Source organism: Podarcis raffonei, chromosome 8 (assembly GCF_027172205.1).
Source record: "Podarcis raffonei isolate rPodRaf1 chromosome 8, rPodRaf1.pri, whole genome shotgun sequence".
Lineage (NCBI taxonomy): Eukaryota > Metazoa > Chordata > Lepidosauria > Squamata > Lacertidae > Podarcis > Podarcis raffonei.
Genome location: NC_070609.1, coordinates 58,936,860 through 58,957,573, shown reverse-complemented (window position 1 = coordinate 58,957,573; position 20,714 = coordinate 58,936,860). Strand labels below are relative to the sequence as shown.

The 20,714-nt window shown below is 42.0% G+C and overlaps 1 protein-coding gene across 1 annotated transcript in view; it reads right to left on the bottom strand.

Annotated features, from left to right (window-relative positions):
* The window catches only part of ITFG1 (integrin alpha FG-GAP repeat containing 1), a 114,643-nt gene that overhangs the window by 61,631 nt on the left and 32,298 nt on the right, over positions 1 to 20,714 (bottom strand). Inside the window, exons 8-10 of the mRNA XM_053400234.1 lie at positions 20,118 to 20,202; positions 8,489 to 8,583; positions 4,700 to 4,866 (exon numbers count right to left, since the gene is read on the bottom strand). Coding sequence (XP_053256209.1) covers positions 4,700 to 4,866; positions 8,489 to 8,583; positions 20,118 to 20,202 — 347 coding nt within the window. The remainder of the gene's footprint in view (positions 1 to 4,699; positions 4,867 to 8,488; positions 8,584 to 20,117; positions 20,203 to 20,714) is intronic.

The window sequence follows — 20,714 nt, the reverse complement described above, 5'->3', positions numbered from 1 at the left end:
CCAGCCAGATGGGTGGGGTATAAATAATAAATAATACTAATAGTAATTTGTTGTTGTTGTTGTTGTTGTTGTTGTTGTTGTTGTTGTTGTTGTTGAGTACATGGTTCTCCTACTCCTCATTTAATCCCTACAATAACCCTGTGAGGGAGGTTAGGCTCAGGGGCAGGGACTGGCACGAGGTCAGTGGGTATTTGAACCCTGGTCTCTCAGGTCCTAGTCTGACACTAACTACTACAGCACACTGGATTTCACTGGCATTAGCAGTGCTCCCAACACTGTTTGAATCCATGTTAGTTATCAGCTCCTATGTGGACACTATACCACTAGCTGGGAATCAATAATCAATTGTTCCTTAGATTAGGGAAAATTGGAAGACTGCTACTAATGACCCAGCAGTAACAATGTGGTTGGCATTGGCTAAGAGATACCTAGCAGACCTGCTGAAATCAACAGACCAGCTTGTCCACCTTTGGACTTAGTCAGATACCACCTTGCAATTAGATACTCAGTACAGTATTTAGAAATTAAAAATATTAACTTGCTGAATCATAGAAATATACAGTTGGAAGGGACCCTGAGGGTCATCTAGTCCAACCCCTTGCAATGCAGGAATCTCAACTAAAGCATCAATGGCAGATGGTCATACAACCTCTGCTTAAAAGCCTCCAAATTAAGGAGAGTCCACCACCTTCCAAGGGAGTTCGCTACGCTGTCAAACAGAAAGTTCTTCCTGGTGTTTACTCAAAATCTTCTTTAATCTATTTGCTTTGGGTCTTACCCTCTGGAGCAGGAGAAAACAAGCTTGTCCCATCTTCCATGTGACAGCCCTTTAGATATCTGAAGGCAGCTATCAAATAGATTCCTTGATGAGCATCAAATAAATGTTTCCTCGGATTTGATACCTTTACTCTCAGTCTATCCTTGAGCCTTTGCAACACCGTTTGCTCCCTCTAGAATTTGGATTAGGTCATCCATTACCAGGAACCAAAAATGACTATCAGAAATACCTCCACTTAGCCCTAATATATTGTACCACTTTTGTGGGTTTTAATTATAAGCTGCTTGGAAGACGATATTGGCTGAAAACACAGGGCACAAATAAAATAAATTTAAAAATTAACTTAAGAAAGTGAATTGGTTCCTTGGAGGTTGCCCATATTAAAGCATCTCCTTCTGTCATTGTTTTTTAATGCTCAGCACAGAAACACTATTTCACTGTTAGCTGTTAGACGTCACTAAAACCTTAAAGTGACTGAACAAGAGTCTTTGCTCAAAACACACACATTTTAAATTCCCCCTTTATTATGGATTACATTTCATGTCTGCTGCTGTAATCTGCATTTATACAGCTCTTAAAATGGGGATTTTAAAGGATTTCCAAAGTATTAACAAGGTCTTTGAGGATTCCCCACCCCGCTCCAAACTAAACAGCAGTGTGATGTTAGAGTGCTAGTTTGGCTGGCCACTGAAATATGACAAAAGCTGTTTGGGGGGAAAAAGAAGATTTTGTCTTGATGAGCTATGAAGCCCTGGATTATTGGGAGGGATTGAAAAAGCAGATGGGCGATATATGTGCAGGAACTGCACCCTGCTACTTGAACTGTGTGTACTTGATTTAAATAGCTAAAGGGAATATGCTTGTGCTCAGCATCAAGTTACAGTGTGCTTTTGGGGCATAGATAGTCAAGATGTTAAGCTGAATCCATCAAGCTCTGCAGATTCTTGGGATATGGCTGTTTGAAAAGACTCATCATACCATAATAATTAGGTGATTAGAAAGGCTCTGCAAGGGACTAATGCTTTTGCATATGATCTCAAGGAAGTTTGTACATGCCCTGCAACCCAAGCCTGCACTCAAGCAATATTACAGAGCTGGGGCTACGCAATGATATAAATACAATCATAGAATCAACACAGAATCACAGAATAGGAAGGAACTTTTTGAAAACCAGCCAACCAACCAACCATGGTTTAAAAGTGACAGACCAGTGCACTGGTGGCATATGCTGCTCATAAGTCCCTGCCTCGCTCTTCCTCTTGCCACACGAGGAAAGAATCAAACCAGGGGCTTATGTTATGGTCCGTATGAACCGGTGGATGTGGTTTATATCTCTTCAAACAAGCCATGAATGGAAGCCAAGCTTTGCTCTTGGCTTACTGCCTGCTGTTTGCTTGGAGGGAAACAAACTGTGAATGCCGGTTTGCATCTAATGCAATGCCAGCCTCTGGTCTGTTTCCTGCTTGGGAACAAAGCGGGCAGTAATGAGCAGCACACACCAGCATGGTGCTTGTGCACAATAAACCATACATTATTTTTAAACATTGGTTTAACATGATGTCTTTACTTGAAAGAATCCTGGGAGCTCCTAGGAGAACTGGTGGACTGCAATCTACTGCCTGCCCACCCGATTCAGGAATCAGTCTAGCCTTCCCTTATTCCCTTATTCTTGTTAAAAATCAACTTTGTATTTTAATCGTATCTTTTGATTCTTTACAGGAGCAATGTAAATTTATACATTGCTATCAGCTCTGCTACTTTAAACCTTTGTCTTAAGCTAGCTTTCAAGAACAGGGTTAAGATCACCAACTCTGATTTAAACACCTGGCGATAAATGAAATATGTACCCTGCAAATATTTTGCAGGCATTCATAGAAATGTTCCCATTTCCAACGTGCATCCTTGGTATTGCACAGCAGCTCCAGGCAATGCATTACCACAACGTAATTCATCCAGATGTTTGCACATGACAATGTAAAGGGGCAGAGGTAGGAAGCAGTTGAGGGTCATGACTGCGGCGGTCTTCCAGTGGTGGGAGAGCTGGTGACTGAGCAAAAGCGTGTATGACAGCTACCAGAAAATGCATCTGCAGTGTATCCATCAAAATAAAATGGGTCAACAACTGCTTGAGGGAAGAGAAGCTGCCTCAGGCAAAAATGGAACTGACAATGCACACTCGCAACCACGGCCATGAACCAAGATCCTCCAGGGTATAAAGACTGCCTCCATTTGCCAGCCATAATGTCAAAATAAAAGGAGACAATGTCCTAGAAGCAGAACCAAAATTCTTCCTATCTAGCCGGCCAAGAGGAAGGGTTGGCAGGGGGAGGGGAGGAATAGCATCTTTGAAAGATCAGCAGAAATGTCTTTAGAGAAGCTTCAGCTGGTGTGAATTATTATTGAAGGGACTTGATGCTGATGAAGGGACTGAGATGTTGACGCGTGCTTTAACAGGAAAATGGCATCTCTGGGTATGCACACACGGTTGGAACCTGTTGGCTATGCCTCTCGTCAGGCAGCGAGTGACGAATCTGCTGTTATGTCACAAAGTGGCTGGGCATCAGAACATAAGAAGAGCCTGCTGGATTAGCCCCAGCATCCTGTTCTCACAGTGGGTCTATAAGAAGGCCATAAGCAGGAGCTGAGTGCAAGAGCACTCTTTCCTCCTCTGGTCTCCAGCAATGGCTTGTGCATGACCAGTTGCCTTTCTGACTTTAGCTCCCTTTCAACAGCAGAGCTGTTCATGACATATCACAGACTGCCTTTGAAAGTCCTGTTGCAAAGGTGAAGGAGGGAATCAGCACATGTCAGGGAAGGAGGGATTGGTGGGAAGAGAGCATGTGAGCCCACAGCATGTTCCTAATCGTAGAACCACAGAATTGTGGAGGAGGAAGGGACTGCAAAAGTCATCCAGCCGAACCCCCACCAATGCAGGCATCCTGCCCATACGATTCCCTCGGTGGGCTCAAACCACCAGCCAGGTGCACTGACCCACAGCCTTCCTCCACATGGTGCTCCTCAGATGGTCAGTGGTCAGGGATGATGGGGGTTGTTGTCCAGAGCATCTGCAGGAGAGCAGCTTAGGGAAGGCTGCTTCAAGCAAACAGAGCCCCCAAGGAAGGGGAGGAAGGAACTCAAATCCGGTGCAAGGATGAAGTTCTCCTGCCTCCTTCAAATGAGTGGGAGGATGACAATCCCAAGTAGTGGTGTCCTGGTGTCCACTTGAGGACATCTGGAGGACACTAGCTTAGGGAAGGCTTCTCCAAGTCAGCGTAGAGATTTAGGAATTACACATCTTTAAGTACAATTTCTGAAGACTTCTGCTGCAGAAATATTTACAGAATCTACACAACAGCTTTCAAACAAACAAAACTACACAATAAAACCAGTTCAATGAAACAAAGTTAAAATACCAATCACAACATTAAAATATCAGTCACGGTAAACATGAATGATGGGAGCCCGTATTAATGGTCAAGAAAATGCCTGGGTAGGTAAGTTTTCAACTGCTGGCAGGAATAATCACAACTGCAGCTTGCTTGATCTCCATGGGGAGATCATTCCACAAGGAACCATGATGAGTATGTGCTTTTCAGAACTTAATAAGGGGGGGGGGAGCTCCCCATGCTCCTTCCACACATTTTTCCAATGGGAAAGGGTGAAACAGGCAGCATTTCTTCACAATGCACTCTTCTTCCTGGATGGCATTTGTAACATCCTGCTAAGCAGCAGAAAAGAATAAAAGGGCTGCTTGATACAGATAAATAGATCCATTCTCATACCATTCAGCCACTTCTTTTTTAGAAAAAGCGATTCAGCTTCTCCATGGGCCTACAGTATTTGAAGGTGAGAATAATTTCATGCACCATTATGCCAAGTAGAAGAAACACTTGAAAACACTATTTACTGAATATACTGTACCTTCCTGATGTATTCTTCAGTATGGCAAGTGCGTCTGGATAGCCATCCATGTTATAATCTCCAATGTGAAGGGTGATTGGGAAGGAAAAGTTGGTTTGAGCGGAATCATACGGAACAAAGCCCCAGAGGGTGCCTTTGTATGTGAAGTTTTGCAACACTGGAAACCACTGAGAACCAGAAAACAACAACACAAATTGTCAGGATTTATTGAACACATATTGCTTTATTTTCCTTAGATTAAACCCCACCTTTCTTCCATCATGAAACCCTAGACTGCATACATGAGATTCCTGGGTGGTCAACCATCAAGGCACTGACCTGACCCACACATACATTGTACTGGTGGCAATGTAGCTTCTGATGTGACAGTAAGGATTTTTCACAAGCACTCCAATTGTGCAGGGGAGAATGCTGTCTGCCCAGCTTCTATGTGGGTAGATTGTCAGAAGTGGCTACTGAGAGGGAGACTCTGAAGAAATTTCGTAGTGCTTAGAGTCAGAAGGGTATGTGTGTAGGTGGGGGAGCAAAGGCAGGAGTATTAGGGAGACTGACCAAGAGGCAGGGGGGCCTAAGGAAATTAGGCAAAGTAGGCTGTGCACTGCAAAACAGTGGCTGGAGGAGCCAGTGGATGGCAGAAAAAATAAGCGGATGAAGAAAGGAGCCAAGTATTTAGCTGCAGGCATCTGGTAGATAGTGCTCCTTTTCTTAAAAGGGAGAGATGGTTAATCTCTTTTTAAAGAACACCTCTCTACTGAAATTATCTTAAGTGGATTACAACTAACCAATAACTTGATTATAAAATCAGTACATAAGCCAAATACTAATGACTGCACATACTTTTTCAGAGCAGAGATTAAATCACTGCAATATCTGATTCAGAAGGACAGGGAGAGAAAGGCCTTGGTGAACAGGAATCTCCTTAACCAACCAGGTGCATATGGAGAGCCCATTGAAGACTTCCACCCTGGTGACCCCAAGGCTGCTCAATCTCTCTCTCTCTCCCCCTCTGATTTTCTGTTCTGGAGTGCTCTAAATCCTATAGAACTGTTCCATCCATGAAACTGAGCTGCATATTAAAGAATTAAAAAGCAACAGGAATGAGACAGTATCTCTCTGTTTCTGACACACATATACACCATTCCTGCTATTCCTGGCTTTTGTAAACTTTGTGCATTATGCATCTGGGTGTTTTAGTGGGCTGCCAGGTTTTTGAAAAGTCTATGGCAAGATGCGAAAGAGAGAAAGTTGTCTTTGGGGAACTGTGCAAAACAAAGCAATGATAGATTTGTTAACGCTGGTTTTTGCTCAACAGAAAACAGTCAAACGCTCTTGTTGCCTGAGACAAATCATTTGTACAACCCCTCCCACTGATTTAAGACAGAACAATCAAGTTCAAATAGCAGTTTTACTTCACTCAGAAGAAGAATTTACACTGCAAAAAACCCATTACTAGAAACAAAAGAGAATCAGAAATGGGGAGATCATTTATACACCATTCCTAAATATCTTCTAGATGGAGCTATAAACACTAAAAATAGGGGTTCAGTTGTATCCACTACAATACTAAAGGCATAAAGGAGCTGCTTGATAGAAATCTACTGGGTTTTCACTCCCCCCCTCCTACCCCCTTCCTCAGGAAGATTAGTTTGTAAACAGAAGCCTCAAATCCAGCTTGTGTTGATACTTGGAATACAAATAAGATTCCAACAATGGCTGAACAGAACGAGGATTTCTCAGGCTTTCAAAGAGAATGTCGTGATCGGGAGATACATGAGCTTTACTGTTCTGGGTATATACAGCTGTTGGAAGTGTTTCGGCAACAACCCTGCTTAAGTAGGGTTGTAACATTTTGTCGATTACCCAGGTTGATTGATTAACACCATTTTGAGTGACTCAAGAAGGTGCCCCTATTAATTTCCATAGATGCCCTGGGCAGCCTTGTTCCACTGCTGAACTGCTCTTGCAGTTAGAAATGTGTTCCGAAAGTTGCCTCTCCTGAGCTTGAAGCCATTGCCTCTTTCTAGTCTATGGGAGACAATCTGAATTATAAAGTTGTCACATGTGACAAGGAGTGCTTGGGTGTTCGCCTGTAATAAAGTACACAAGGGGTTAAAGGGAGACACAAGCCTGTAAACATTTAGGGCAGGTATCTTCAGCCTTCTCAGCCGCAAAGCTTTTAACCCAAACATGCATTTATTAATCTTTTATCATATATTTGCTCCTGTTGTGACCCACCTTGGATCTGGCCATGACCCACTTGTGGGTTTCGACCGTCCGGCTAAAGACTAATGAATGATTTAGGGAGCTGGCTCACATCTCTCTAATGAGCATCTGACACATCTCCAAATATACAGATGTTAATAATAATGTAAAAAGTTTGAGGGGCTTAATTAAGCTTATGTCAAAAACTGTATCAGACTATCCAGGGGTTAGAATCTAAGGAAGCGTAGTGTGTATTCTAAGCATCAGTGATTAGCTTAGCATGTAAAAGCTAATTAGGTTAGGCACATTTCCTGTGTTGTGCATTGGACATGGTAATCCTAGCCAAATCAGCAAGTGTTAATTGAAGTCAAGCAAACTTCTTTGTGAGGTGACTGTCTGGGGGGGGATAAGGAGTTCAAAGCATAAAAAGAAAAAGGTGTTAGAATGCAAATTAATGGAGGTCTTCCTCCCTCTGTCAATAAACAGGGCTTAGTTTAGGGAGGGTGGAGTGCCATAATCAGGTAGCAGAGAGAAGCAATTAAGCTGGGCTGTGCCCTGCAGAACAAGAGAGGCTGCAGAGAAAGAATGTTGATGCTGTTACTATGGAGGAAGTTGGCATGTTTGGGGCTGCTACTGCTGTAAGCCCCTCCACTGAAGGCTTCAGGTTGTATATAGGTGTAAAGAAACCTATAGACACCACAGTCTCCACCAGGCATAGGCAAACTCCAGCCCTCCAGATGTATGGGACTACAATTCCCATCATCCCTGACCACTGGTCCTGTTAGCTAGGGATGATGGGAACTGTAGTCCCAAACATACGGAGGGCCGGAGTTTGCCTGGTCTCCACTGTGTCTCATTTTCCAAAGAAAACACAAACCCTAGGTGAGTGCATGGAAAACTTCCAAGTCTCACACACCGCTCAGCGGAGATCGGGGTGGAATGCAACAATAACAGCAATAATAAAGCATTAGTTGTAATTTGTATCCCACCATTTTCTCCTAGGAGCTCTAGGTGGTGTATGTGGCTCCAGTGGCGTAGCGTGGGTTGTCAGCACCCGGGGCAAGGCAAGTAATTTGTGCCCCCTAACCCGTGGATTTGCGCCCCCTAACCCTAACCCCCAGATGTTGCGCCCGGTGCGGCCGGCCCCCCCTGCACCCCCCACGCTACGCCACTGTGTGGCTCTCTTCCTCCTCACTGAATGTCCACAACAACCCTGTGAAATAGGTTAGGATGCACATTCCTCATTTGCACATTTATGGTTTTATTTCTTATTATTCATGTATTTCATAAAATTCATACAATGCTTGACTGCCCAAAACCTCAAAGTGGTTTACAAAGAAGATAAAACAATAAAATTATCATTAAGAAAAACAACGGAAGATGCACAAATGTTAAAATAACAATAGACTAAAAACAAATTAAAACTCACACCAACTTTCTACTGCAGCATATGTGGCTGCTGCTGACATCTGGCATGGCCCTAATTGTTGTCCCTTTGGGGCTAGATTTGGATCTTTGTCATTTCATCTGATGTACAAAATATAAACACGGTTTAATTTAATCTGCACAAACAGAAGCTCAACATACCGAATCCAATCCTGGTTTAGATAGGTAGATGACACTCTTCTGACAAGCTGAATCAGCACAGGCTGGCAGCAAATGCTCCGTCTGTCCGTCACCATCTGGCAAAAGAAGAGGGAGATAAAAATAATTCTGCAAAGGAGAATAAAAAAGGTGTTCTTTTTATTGTCAGGGAAGAACAGCGCACTCACACAGGAAGACAATGTATTTTGATAACATGTAAACAATAGAGGCGTCAAGATAATTAACCAGATAGCTGTAATGCTAAACTCTGTCAGCCTGTTATCTATTCTTTCCGTTAATCTCGAAACGCACAAGATTCTCCCTTGTCAAATGCTGAAGCTGATTTATATTACTAATATGACACTGACTTGCAACCCAAGAGGAGTGAGGTGAGCCTGACTGCTCCATTTCATTCCCAGGGTAGTACAGAATATTTAATCACTTTATGACTGAAAAAATCCAACACATGGGCCTTGGATACAGGGACCATTCTTGAGATCCAAACTCTGGTTAGGATTTAACACCAATGCAAACCGAATACTGCACCACGGCTACTCCTGAAAAGGGAAAGCAACTGGGGGTGGGGCACATCCTGCAATCTAAATAAGCTCCTAGGCTTATAAAGTTTGGGACAGCAGATCTACATTTGGTCTTAGGCCTATGCACAAAATTTTATTGATGGTGTGATAATTTCATTCACGCCTCCTTTTCTTCATTGAGAAGTTGGGTAATAATACCCCTAAGAAAAAGGAAAATACATAACCCAGCACGATCGCCATGGCCTTATTCTCACAAAGAGCCTTTGACAAGATCAAGGCCAAACCATTTCAATCTACCAAGGTGGGAGACTCACATTACTACAGACTTTTTGTTTGTAAAAACAAAAATCGAAGGTTTGTGATTACGTGTGTGTATGTGCTGGTGGTGGGGACTTGCTACACACAGCAAACTAGATGTCAGGGAAAAGGCTTGCAGTTTGGGCTCTTTGCCAGCATGAACAGTGGGCCGGGTGAAACTGCTTCTATATTTCTGCTATTAAGATAACCTTTAATTAAATGGAAACTGCCAGGAACTTATAAACACCCCAAAGTATACATTTCCTTTACTACGTGATAAACTGATTCCATTATGAGTAGTTATGAGAATTATTCATCTATCGGAGAGACTTTTAATACAGCAATTAAAGCCTCCCCCCCAATACTACAGATGCCTCATTACCTGTAAATGCACACTAAAATGGTGTTTTGAGCCTGCACTTTTGTTACATAAGTGTTATGAGTTTGTGGGTGCCATACTCTTCTAATTCCTGGATCCAGCAAGTGTTTAAAAGCTAGGCTAGTTTCCTCATCAGGTGATCGCCCAGGGGATGGGCCATTAAGAGAACAAAGGGTTAGAAGCTTGGTGCAATACGGCACATGGATAGGGCTCCCTCCCTCAATAATTAAAGCCAGAGTTTATTGTAGGGCGGTGTGTGATGTCACCGAGAAGGAAAGCAGCAAGGAGCAGAGTTTGCTGTCATGTGATCTAGAAGCTCGAGAAAAAGCTGCAGACTGGACAGGCAGAGAGAGAGCCATGGCCGATTTCTGCTGTCAATCCAAGGCTGTGGCTATGGGAGAAACAAGACCCTTTTGGGGCATGGGTGTTGTGAACCCCTCCTTCGTAGGCTCAGGTTATATATACAGTGGTACCTCGGGTTAAGAACTTAATTCGTTCTGGAGGTCTGTTCTTAACCTGAGGTACCACTTTAGCTAATGGGGCCTCCCACTGCCACGGCGTGATTTCTGTTCTCATCCTGAAGCAAAGTTCTTAACCTGAGGTACTATTTCTGGGTTAGCAGAGTCTGTAACCTGAAGCGTCTGTAACCCGAGGTACCACTGTATGTTTAAATAAACCATATGCCATAAAGTCACCACAGTCTCTGTTGTGCCTCATTTCCAGGAGAAAACACGAACCCTGGGCAAGTGTCTGGAACCTCTGGAATCTCACACTGCTTGGAGACTGGGGTGGCGTGCAGAAATAATTTGAGAATCAACTTCACAAGGAGGTCAGTAGTGTGCTCTCAAGACAGGCAAAACTTGTGTTGTGGGCATTAGCCAGCATTCTGTTTCTGTTCTACCACCCACTGAGATAACTTTTGTGTCACTGTTCAGATTAATTTTCAATTTAAATAAAACCCTCCCAAGGCTTTGTCCTTTTTAATTAGGGATGTAAATACCTCAGCAGGAGGCGACAGGGATGGGAAAGGAATTACAGTAACACAATCTCTCCACCTTGGCCAACTTATTAAAATAGGACGAGGCAGCCCCTGCCGAGCTTCCTAATGAAAATATTACTTTAGCAGATGCTAAAACAATTTAAAGATTTGGCCAGCTAAAAGATGCGATAACCACAAATAATTTTAGGAGAAAAATTTGAGGCAGAGAGTCCAGGGTGTCTACTGACATATTGCCAAAAATGAGGAAATACAAGAAAAGGACACCAATTTACATAAAATGTATATAAGTTTTATGTGCACATTTCAAAATATGATTATTTAAGTAGAAATACATCTTGTCATAGTGATGAAGACTATGACTGGGTCAATGTTTTTCTTGGCTTTCCAGGACTGATAGCTAGGCAGTCGTACACATGAACCTCACAATAACGACAAGTCTAAGTACAGTGGTACCTCGGTTTTTGAACATCTCCGTTGATGAACATTTCGGTTTTCAAACGCCGTAAACCTGGAAGTAAATGCTTCAGTTTTTGAACACACCTCAGAAGTCGAACATGTCACACAGCTTCCGCTGAGTGCAAGATCCTGAGGCCTAGCTGTTGGCTATTGAGTTTTCAGTTTTCGAACGTTTCAGAACTCAAATGGTCTTCCAGAATGGATCACGTTCAAAAACCAAGGTACCACTGTATATTTTACATCCTGCAGAAAGCATTTCTGTAATTATATAGCCTTAAACTCTGACTCATGTAAACATTCTGGGCATTCTTAAAATGGTGTTTCATATACTTGCTTCCACTTTTAAAACAACGATTTAAATCAAATTATGCAGAATAAAAGCATATTAAAAGCCAACTATGCCTTTCTGACAGACTTAAATGTTACCTTGAATATTCAAAAGGAGAGTTGCATTTTCTGCTTTTATTCATGAATCAAGAAAAAACACCGGCATCATGCACCCACTCCAGCTATTTGTAACCTCGACTAGATGTTTCAGTGTTTTCCCCTGCAGGAAACCTATGGAGCAGATCCTGGTTTTACCCACTGTCTAGTCATCTTTAGTGATTATTTAGTTTTTAAATGAATTGTTATGCTAAAAATAAGCAAACAGAAATGAGCAAAACCTATTTGTAATGGGAACATAAAGGCACGTAGAGATCCTTTATTACAAGTTTTGTCCCTTCAGTAAGAGTCTGAATCAGTGGAAATGAAAAGGGATTGTTTTAATGCAGAGTTAGTTGCGAGTATATATTCACTTCCAAAATCTCACCAAAGAGGGAGGAAACTGAAGATTTTTTTTAAAGACTGAAACAAGGGATGGGATATACCCAACATCAATGTTCCAAATTGAGCTTCCAAATCCATTTCCAGGAGATGAATGCTTCCAAAATTGCAGCCATCTCTAGAAATTACTGGCAACTATATTAAATGATTTTAATCAATCCCAGTGCTAACCACTTTGCATGTAAATATATTCTAGACATTCGCATGCACTGGAGAGAATGCAATTCAATGAAAATGACTCATAGATGAAGATTTCTAATTTACCCATTATTAATGCTCATTGTTGAACTGAAGTGGCTGAAATAATATTTTCCAGTTTTCTTAATGCTGTAGTGCTGCTTCAAAACCAATTTTTACAAGAAAATTAAACTGATTAAGAGGAATATTGTAGGAGATGAACAATACAGATATTAAAGATGAATTTTATTTGAAGAGGAGCTCACAACACATCACAAAGCGAGCAGCTTTTTGCAGAGGGGGTTGCGGGTAGTGGAAAGGAAGACCTGACATATTGAGGCTTTAATCCCACTGTCATTTCCTGGGGAGCAAATACGTCTTTTGGGGCTTTCGTGAAACTTAAATTGCTCCAAACAATTTAAGAAATGGGCAACTTTAGTTTCACCAAGTCCCAAAAAAGAGCCACAAGTGCAGCAGGCGTAGAGTTTAGAGATAATGGCATAAGATCATCCCTGGGGCAGGGGGATCAGATTAAAGGTCCATCTATTCCAATATCCTGCTACCCACAGCAACCAACAAGCCACCTTTGGTAATTCCACAAGCAATGCAAGATTCCTCTGCTGTGGTTGCACCACAACAACTTCAAGGTCACTGCCTGCGAACATGCAAATTCTCTCCAAGAGTAAACTGAGATGGTCAGTGCTAGCAGACGTAGACCCTAAATAAAACATAAAGGGCAACTCACCCCCCCATTCAATCTGATTGAGAATCAAGAACACTCAGTAGCCACTGAATGTTGGGTATCAGTTGGAAAAGGGGAAGAAACATAATGGAACATACTGAAGAAAGTCACGTCTAGAGGTGAGGTCCCAGTTTTCGTAACTGATGTCCACTGAAATACTTATCCCCCATGAATGTTATGAATTCCCTTTCAGTCACCTAAACTATCCGTCACCATCAATTAATTGTGCTATGTGAAGTTGTCTCTTTTGTCTCTCCTGAGTCTCCAGCCAACAAGTTTCATAGAATGATGTTCTAGTATGACTACTAAGTTGAACGCAGTCCTCCAACCACTTGGTGGCCTAGTGGGGCCCACTTCCTCTTTTGGTTGCTTGCCTAAGATTGCAGAAATGGAGCAGTAGTGGCTTCATGTGGCTTAGAGGACGCTGAGGTGGGTAGGTCTGGTCTAAATTGCCTTCCCCACAAACTCCACCTTTTCTTTGTCCACTCTGGTTGGCCATGAGCCTACAGCTGGTCTGAAGACCCTTTGGTATAAACTAGGGCTGGAATCTAAAGCATCATGTAAAATATAGGGTTATTTCAGTTCTCCGAATTTCTAATAACAATCACACCAAAATTGTTATGCTTACAAAGCCTTAGGATGAGAGCGAGAATGCATGTGCCCCCACTTCTGAATGAATCATAAATTTGTTTCCCCTTGCCACAACTCCTCACAGAAGTTGGATTTGGAGATGTTCACAATAAGAGAAACAATGCTTGGCTTTCAACCTAGGACTTTGTGAGGGTAATGTAGACAGAAAAGCCGACCTTACGTTTTAAGGGGACGTCCATGGTGCCTCTGCAAATAATGCCACCAGCAATGGGGCCCATCTAGCAGGGACTTTCCTTTAAAAAAAAGAATACTCTTGACGAATATTCCACATTAAAGGAGTCTCTTCTTATAAAGATGGAACTATGCACGTTAAGTAGCCCCACTGACCTCAGTGCATCCTAACTGCTCCATCTGGGCTCTGTGTGTTCTCTTGAGTGCTTTGCAGCTGGTAGCGGGAAATGCACACACAGTAACAGACCATGCTACTAAGGGGCAGAGTAGATGGACTGGCATCAGATCTGTGAGTTTCTATGTGATTTTGTTGCAACTGCTGGAAAAGAATGGGTTGGAGGTCTGGTATTTAAAAAGCAAAGGGAACGCACAGGGAAGGAACAAAAAAGATCTCCCTTGCTTGAAGTTTATCCTCCTCCCCACACACAGTATGCTCCCTCTTCACCACCCAATGCTTTTCTCCACAGCTGAGCTCAGATATGGAAAGGACTGGTGATTTCTGCAATCACTGTCTTTGTGCCTCTTTTGCTGCCAAAAAGCAGCCCCCTCCATCCACTTTTCTGGTGATTGTGGCAGATCCACGTGACAAACAAAAAACCGCCACTGCTGTTGCTTCCCGTTTAGCCCTAAGAGCAGCCCTCACTCCTTAGGGAAAACGCATCTCAGCAAAATTATATCCTATTATGGAGGTGCAGCGCTGTCAGGTGAATGATAATTGTGGCACTGTGACCTATCCAGTTTTATCTGTGGCAACTGAGGACTTTTTTTCTGCAGCAAGCTGATTAATTTTACCCCTTCAAAGCTGACACAAATGTAAGATATCAGATGCTGAAATATATCAATGCATGTTTTGCATCCACCTCTAACATGTTATAAATGCTTTTATGATGTATGCAAGGAAGCCTAAGAGTTATTTATTTAGAACATCTCTTCCCCTGCTTCTACAGCACTCGAGGCAGCTTTGTAAAGGCATCACCAACACAAACCTGTACATATTTACTCTGAAAAGTCCCACTGAGCAAAATGGTGTTCACTCCTAGGGAAGTGGGTATGGGATAAAAGCCTCAGCAACTATATTTGAACGACATTTGCATATTTGTCATCAGTTGAGATACCAGAATATTTTACTGCTACTATGCCTTTAGGGACGCGGGTGGCGCTGTGGTCTAAACCACAGATCCTAGGGCTTGCCGATCAGAAGGTCGGCGGTTCGAATCCCCGTGACGGGGTGAACTCCTGTTGCTCGGTCCCTGCTCCTGCCAACCTAGCAGTTCAAACGCATGTCAGAGTGCAAGTAGATAAATAGGTACTGCTTCGGCGGGAAGGTAAACGGCATTTCCATGCACTGCTCTGCTTTGCCAGAAGCGGCTTAGTCATGCTGGCTACATGACCTGGAAGCTGTACGCCGGTTCCCTTGGCCAATAAAGCGAGATGAATGCTGCAAACCGAGAGTCGGTCACGACTGGACCTAACGGTCGGGGGTCCCTTTACCTTTTACTATGCCTTTGGCAGGATAAAGCTAAACTAAATTGAAGGACCATACCTGGATATAACCTTGTGGTGCTTTCTGCCCCCTATGCTACAGACTTGATTTACCTCCTAAGAGAATTCCTTCTACCCATCAACACTACACAGATTCCTGTTAGAACTTCACAGGGATAAGTTATATTCACTTGCTGCATGAATGATATGCCTGTGATCCAAAGGACCACCCACATATTGGGGATTTGCACGGCTTCCAGTCATAGCTATGTGCTGCCTAACAAGTCACCCGTGAAGGTCAGGGGACTGTTTGGTGGGACACTCAATGTGGTGAAGGGACTGCAGCCAGAAGGGGAAATTGCCAGAGCCTCAGATGCAGAGCTTTAGAAACAGTCAGGCTTATATGGAGAAATATATTCCCATCGTCAACCTGGTCCCAAGTTGTCAAAGTCGTGATGGGAGGCAGGCACTCAGCTATAGCATTACACCAGCTCCCGTGCCATTTGCCCAATCCAGACCCATGCAGACTGACTCCCACATGATTCCAGGCTTTTCAATTTCATGGTTACGGAGGACTCATGTGTTGGACAAAAGACCGAATCGAGACTGGGTGAGGCTTCACATGCATCCTGCACAGCTCTCTGTTATCTATTAATGAAGCTTTCTTAGCTTTCCTTTCACGAAACTTGTGTGTTAGTTCCATTCTCTCTAAATGCATTTGTCTCACCTTTTGTCCTAACCAGTCCTTTGAATGCACAAATGCAGTACTGCCACCAGGACTATGCAAACCAAGCAAGCTAAACTGAAGGCTTCAATCTGACAGAGAGAAAAACTGGGTTTCCTGGGTACAGAGCAATCAGCTTTGATAAGGGTGTATTTCAAAGGCCATAAATGTATGCTCTTTGAAAGCACCTTTGACCACTCAAATGTCTTACATGCTGGCTTCAGTACCAAAGAAGCTTTTCATGTTGTAGCTCAAGCAAAAATGGCTATGGGCCAGCTTTTGTGAATGTGCTTGACATCCAGAATGAATATGAATATGACTCTACTGCTGCATAGAGAAACTCTATGCAGATGGTGAACATGGGTGGGAAAAGGGACCCAAGCTTAGGTGGTGTCTGGTTCAACTACCCTCAACTACCCACTCAACAGCTGCGAAAAACAGTTCAGTATCTGCTCATGCTACACCATTTATGGATCCTGGCATGCAAATATATCCTATATTTTATTCAAATTCAAAATCAAGCACGAAACAAAATCAACACAGAAAACAGGCAGGGAATATCGAAGCAGAGATGCTGCCTGAATTATCAGTCTAAATATTTTGCATCGAATTTACTTTATTTTTAACTGCATGTAATTTAGTTCAGTCAAGGGAAAAACATTGTTTCATGGTAGTAGAAAAACTGTTGCTTTAAAATGGCATTAATGTAATAATAATAATAATAATTTATTATTTATACCCCGCCCATCTGGCTGGGCCTCCCCAGCCACTCTGGGCGGCTTCCATAAAAACCAAAAATACAGTAAAATATCACACGTCAAAAACTTCCCTGAACAGGGCTGCCTTAAGATGTCTTCTGAATGTCAGGTAGTTGTTTATCTCTTTGACATCTGCTGGAAGGGCGTTCCACAGGGCGGGCGCCACTACCGAGAAGGCCCTCTGCCTGGTTCCCTGTAGCTTTGCTTCTCGCAATGAGGGAACCGCCAGAAGGCCCTCGGCGCTGGACCTCAGTGTCCGGGCAGAATGATGGGGGTGGAGACGCTCCTTCAGGTATACTGGACCGAGGCCGTTTAGGGCTTTAAAGGTCAGCACCAACACTTTGAATTGTGCTCGGAAACGTACTTGAGTAATGTACATTTACTCAATTGGCTACGAAACGTAAGCTGCAAATGTATATGTCTCTCTCTTCAAAATACAATTACAAATTTTATATTGAATTCATTTTGAAGAAGACAGTAGAAAAATGTATGTTCTGTTGCTTCTAAAGAATTTATTAAAAACGTTTTCTATTCCATTCTCCATTTCATTACATTCCACAGAATAAAATAAAAGAAGAGCAGGATGATTTATTGCTCCATAAATATTATTTGGACATACGCTGAAGAAAATATTTTTATCTTCCATTTGTAAAGTTAAGAATGTTTGTAAATTCTCCTTGTCTCCCTGCTAGATTATAGTATAGCATTCAAACAAACAAAAAAAGTACCAAAACTTCTTTTTATAATAATTCCCTCCATCTGAGCCAAAGTGTCTTAGTTGCTATATCTTGTCAGATTCATTCAGATACAACTGAACATATGAAGGTAACTCATCAGGATTCCACTCCCACATATTCCAAAGGTGCTATTTGCAAGGCGCCTAGGCAGGCGTATCTGAATGCATGTAGACTTATGTACATGTGATCTAGCATCTTGGAAAACAGTCTGGGATAGCGAGTACAGAGGCCTACATGCGGTTGGGTGTGCATGCACAAAATCATTGCAGACGGCATCTTTAAGCATGTGGGGGCTGAGGGCAGGGCCACCAAGGTACAAATACAATGTTGGTTTGAATATAAGCTGCACCCGGATATAAGCCGCACCTTTAAAATTGGAGGGGTGAAAAGAAAACAAAGAAAATATATCCGAATATATGCCGCTCCCTTCCTCGCTGCTCCTGGCAGCATACTGGGGGCGGGGAGCCACGGTGCGTTGCCGACGGCCTTCTGCCTTCCTCGCTCTCTCCCTTCCTGGTTCCTGGCCTTGGGGGAGAGTGCGGGGAAGTATGCGCTGTGCTATGCTCCTGGCACTGTTTGCCCCACGTTCCTGGCTGCATACGGTAAGGTCGCAAATATGAGCCACACTTTAACTTTTCACGGTCTGAATTTTGGGGGGAAAGTGAGGCTTATATTCAGACCAATACGGTAAATGTATGAACAGGGTTTGAGTGAGGACCGGATACATCCTTTCATCAGTTAGAAAGTTAGCAAGGCTGGGGTATGTGAGTCTAACAGAGAAAAGGAAAAGCAGAAAGGCACTGAAAGAATAGGAGATCTCTGCTTTATTAAACCCAACCTGTTTTGAACTGAATTCGTATCCACAGGCACTCTTAGGCATAAGAAATTTTCAGTCTTTAGTCTCCAGACTCTCTTGCCCCTGGCAATCTCTACACATCTTTCAATGCATTCCAAGTAACAAAACTCTTCAAAGCTATAAGTGCTTTCAGGAGAAGGAAGTTTTGCACTTCTTTTTCAGTATTTTATTTATTCGCAACACTGAAACTGTTAAATTTTTGTTAGGATTCTTACTTTAAAATGATAACAAGAAGTAGAACTCCAAATGGCACATTGTATATAGAAAGTATATGTTGCAAAAGGTTTGTTTCTACACTTCCTGAAATCCAAGTTAATTCATACTTCCTTGAAATATGGCAGATTTCTAAAATTACAGTGCAGCCTTTGGTGATATTATCCACTGCTGTTAGCTATAACACTTGGAGAGATGAAATTCGATTCCAGATTACTTCTCTTTTTTACATCTTTCAAAATAAATGTATCTGACATATACTTTATGCTTATTAGTATTCATGGCATTTTTTAGCACCATCTGCTTTTGGGGGAATCATTAACAGCTTTCTGTACCAGGACAATGTAAAACTGAAGCAGCATGGACAAAAGAGAGTTTAGATCCCCCCCCATCAAATCTCATGGGTATTCGTTCTTTCAAAATAAAAGACAAGGGGGGAGGAATTGCATGCAGATACTTATTTGAGTTTTGCCTAGATGTTAATGAGCATTCTAAGTTAACACTATGGCAGAAAAGGGGGACAAAACACAAATTGGATCCTATGGCCCTGTGCTTTGTCTGTTGTATGTTGTAGTTAACACAGTTAAATGTCTTCAGCAACCCCACCAGAGGCAAACCACAGTTATATGAGTGAAAGGTATTTGCTTGGTTCCTCATTCTAGTCAATGAAGGAAACCTTGGATGTTCTGAAGCAAGAGTTTTTGACTTGGACGTGAGTCAAGGTGGGTTTCCTCCAAAATGATCTTGAGCTGAAGCAGCCTTCGCCCCACAAATAGGATCTGAACCTAATCCTGACTTTGGCGCACACCCTTAGTGATTATAAATTTAACTGAAACAAACAAACACGCCAACCCCAACCCCCCCCCAAAAAACCACCCCTAAGTTATGCATAAAAACAGCAAAATTTTGTGAAGCTCTCTTCGTGGCCAATGGGAGGTTCTGACTTGCCACAAGAGACTATACGAATGGCCACTGACAATTTGCTAACTATTATAAAAGTTAACTCTCAGAGGATGTAAAAGCTCTACCTAAGAAGCCCCTACTTAAAAAGAAATATAGATTATTTATATTAACCTATGTGTTTAAATTACGGTTGATGGAATAAAAAAATAGCATTATCTGTCATCAATAAAATTAGAGTTAAAGAAAAAGACCTTTCGGATTAACGTATTAGTAACAACTATATTTTAGGCTTTTAAAATATACACAATGATTCCCAAAAGCTAAGCTACTGCTTAAAAAGTACATTTTGCTGGTCAAAGACTGCTCTAAACTAGATTTACATATAAATTACGTATTCCCTTTGTTCTAAAGCTTAGTGAAACAACTGGCAATTATAACTATTAAGAATGTTAACACATTTCATCAATCTTTTTATAAGCTACTTTAATTAATTTAAATGTTTCTCATGCATGACAGAGTTTTATAGGCAGTTTATCTGTTAAAGTCTTGTAAATGAATGCCTTAGGTTTGTAGAAAATGTGTTTTTTAAAATAATAATAATAGCAGCACTATAAATCCATTTATTAAGTCAACAAAAGAGCTTATTGTGTATGTGCTTTGTCGTGCCACCCCTCTGCACTGGCAAATGTCAAGTATTTTGCAAAAGGAGAAAAGAACCTCACCAAAATCAGCGAACACTGATTGTCCAACAACTTTTACATCTTTGGGTTTCCTCTTCATATGTGTAGCTTTGGAAAAATTCCCATCCTGTCAAGAGATAAATAAAAAAGTCAAAATATTACCCAAAGTAATCTATAAACAACTCTGTGAGTGTAGGGAAAACCCCAGCATAAGCACATGGGGAAAAGTAGAACTTTCTGGAAGCAATATAATTCTGTCTTACTTTGTTGTTTTTTAATGGATCTTTATGCCACCCTTCAGCACAATGGCCATGCCATGCAAGCATTTACTTGGATTTTCACACCTGATGATTTGCAAATCATTTTTAATTTTGACTTTGATTTGGGGAAAACCTGTCTGAAAAATGGCTCCAATGCTAATTAACAATGCACTTTCCCAACTTCTTTCTAGTGGATGCAATCAGTGGAGAAGGACTACGTTACCTATATCCATTTTCTCAACTACTAGAACAATTTGGTCACCACCCAAAAGGGTAGTGGCAGGAGAACACCACATACACTATACCAGAATAGCCACCTCCTGAATACTCATTCACATCTCCTTCCAAATAATCACCGCAATAAGATTTGTAATGATCA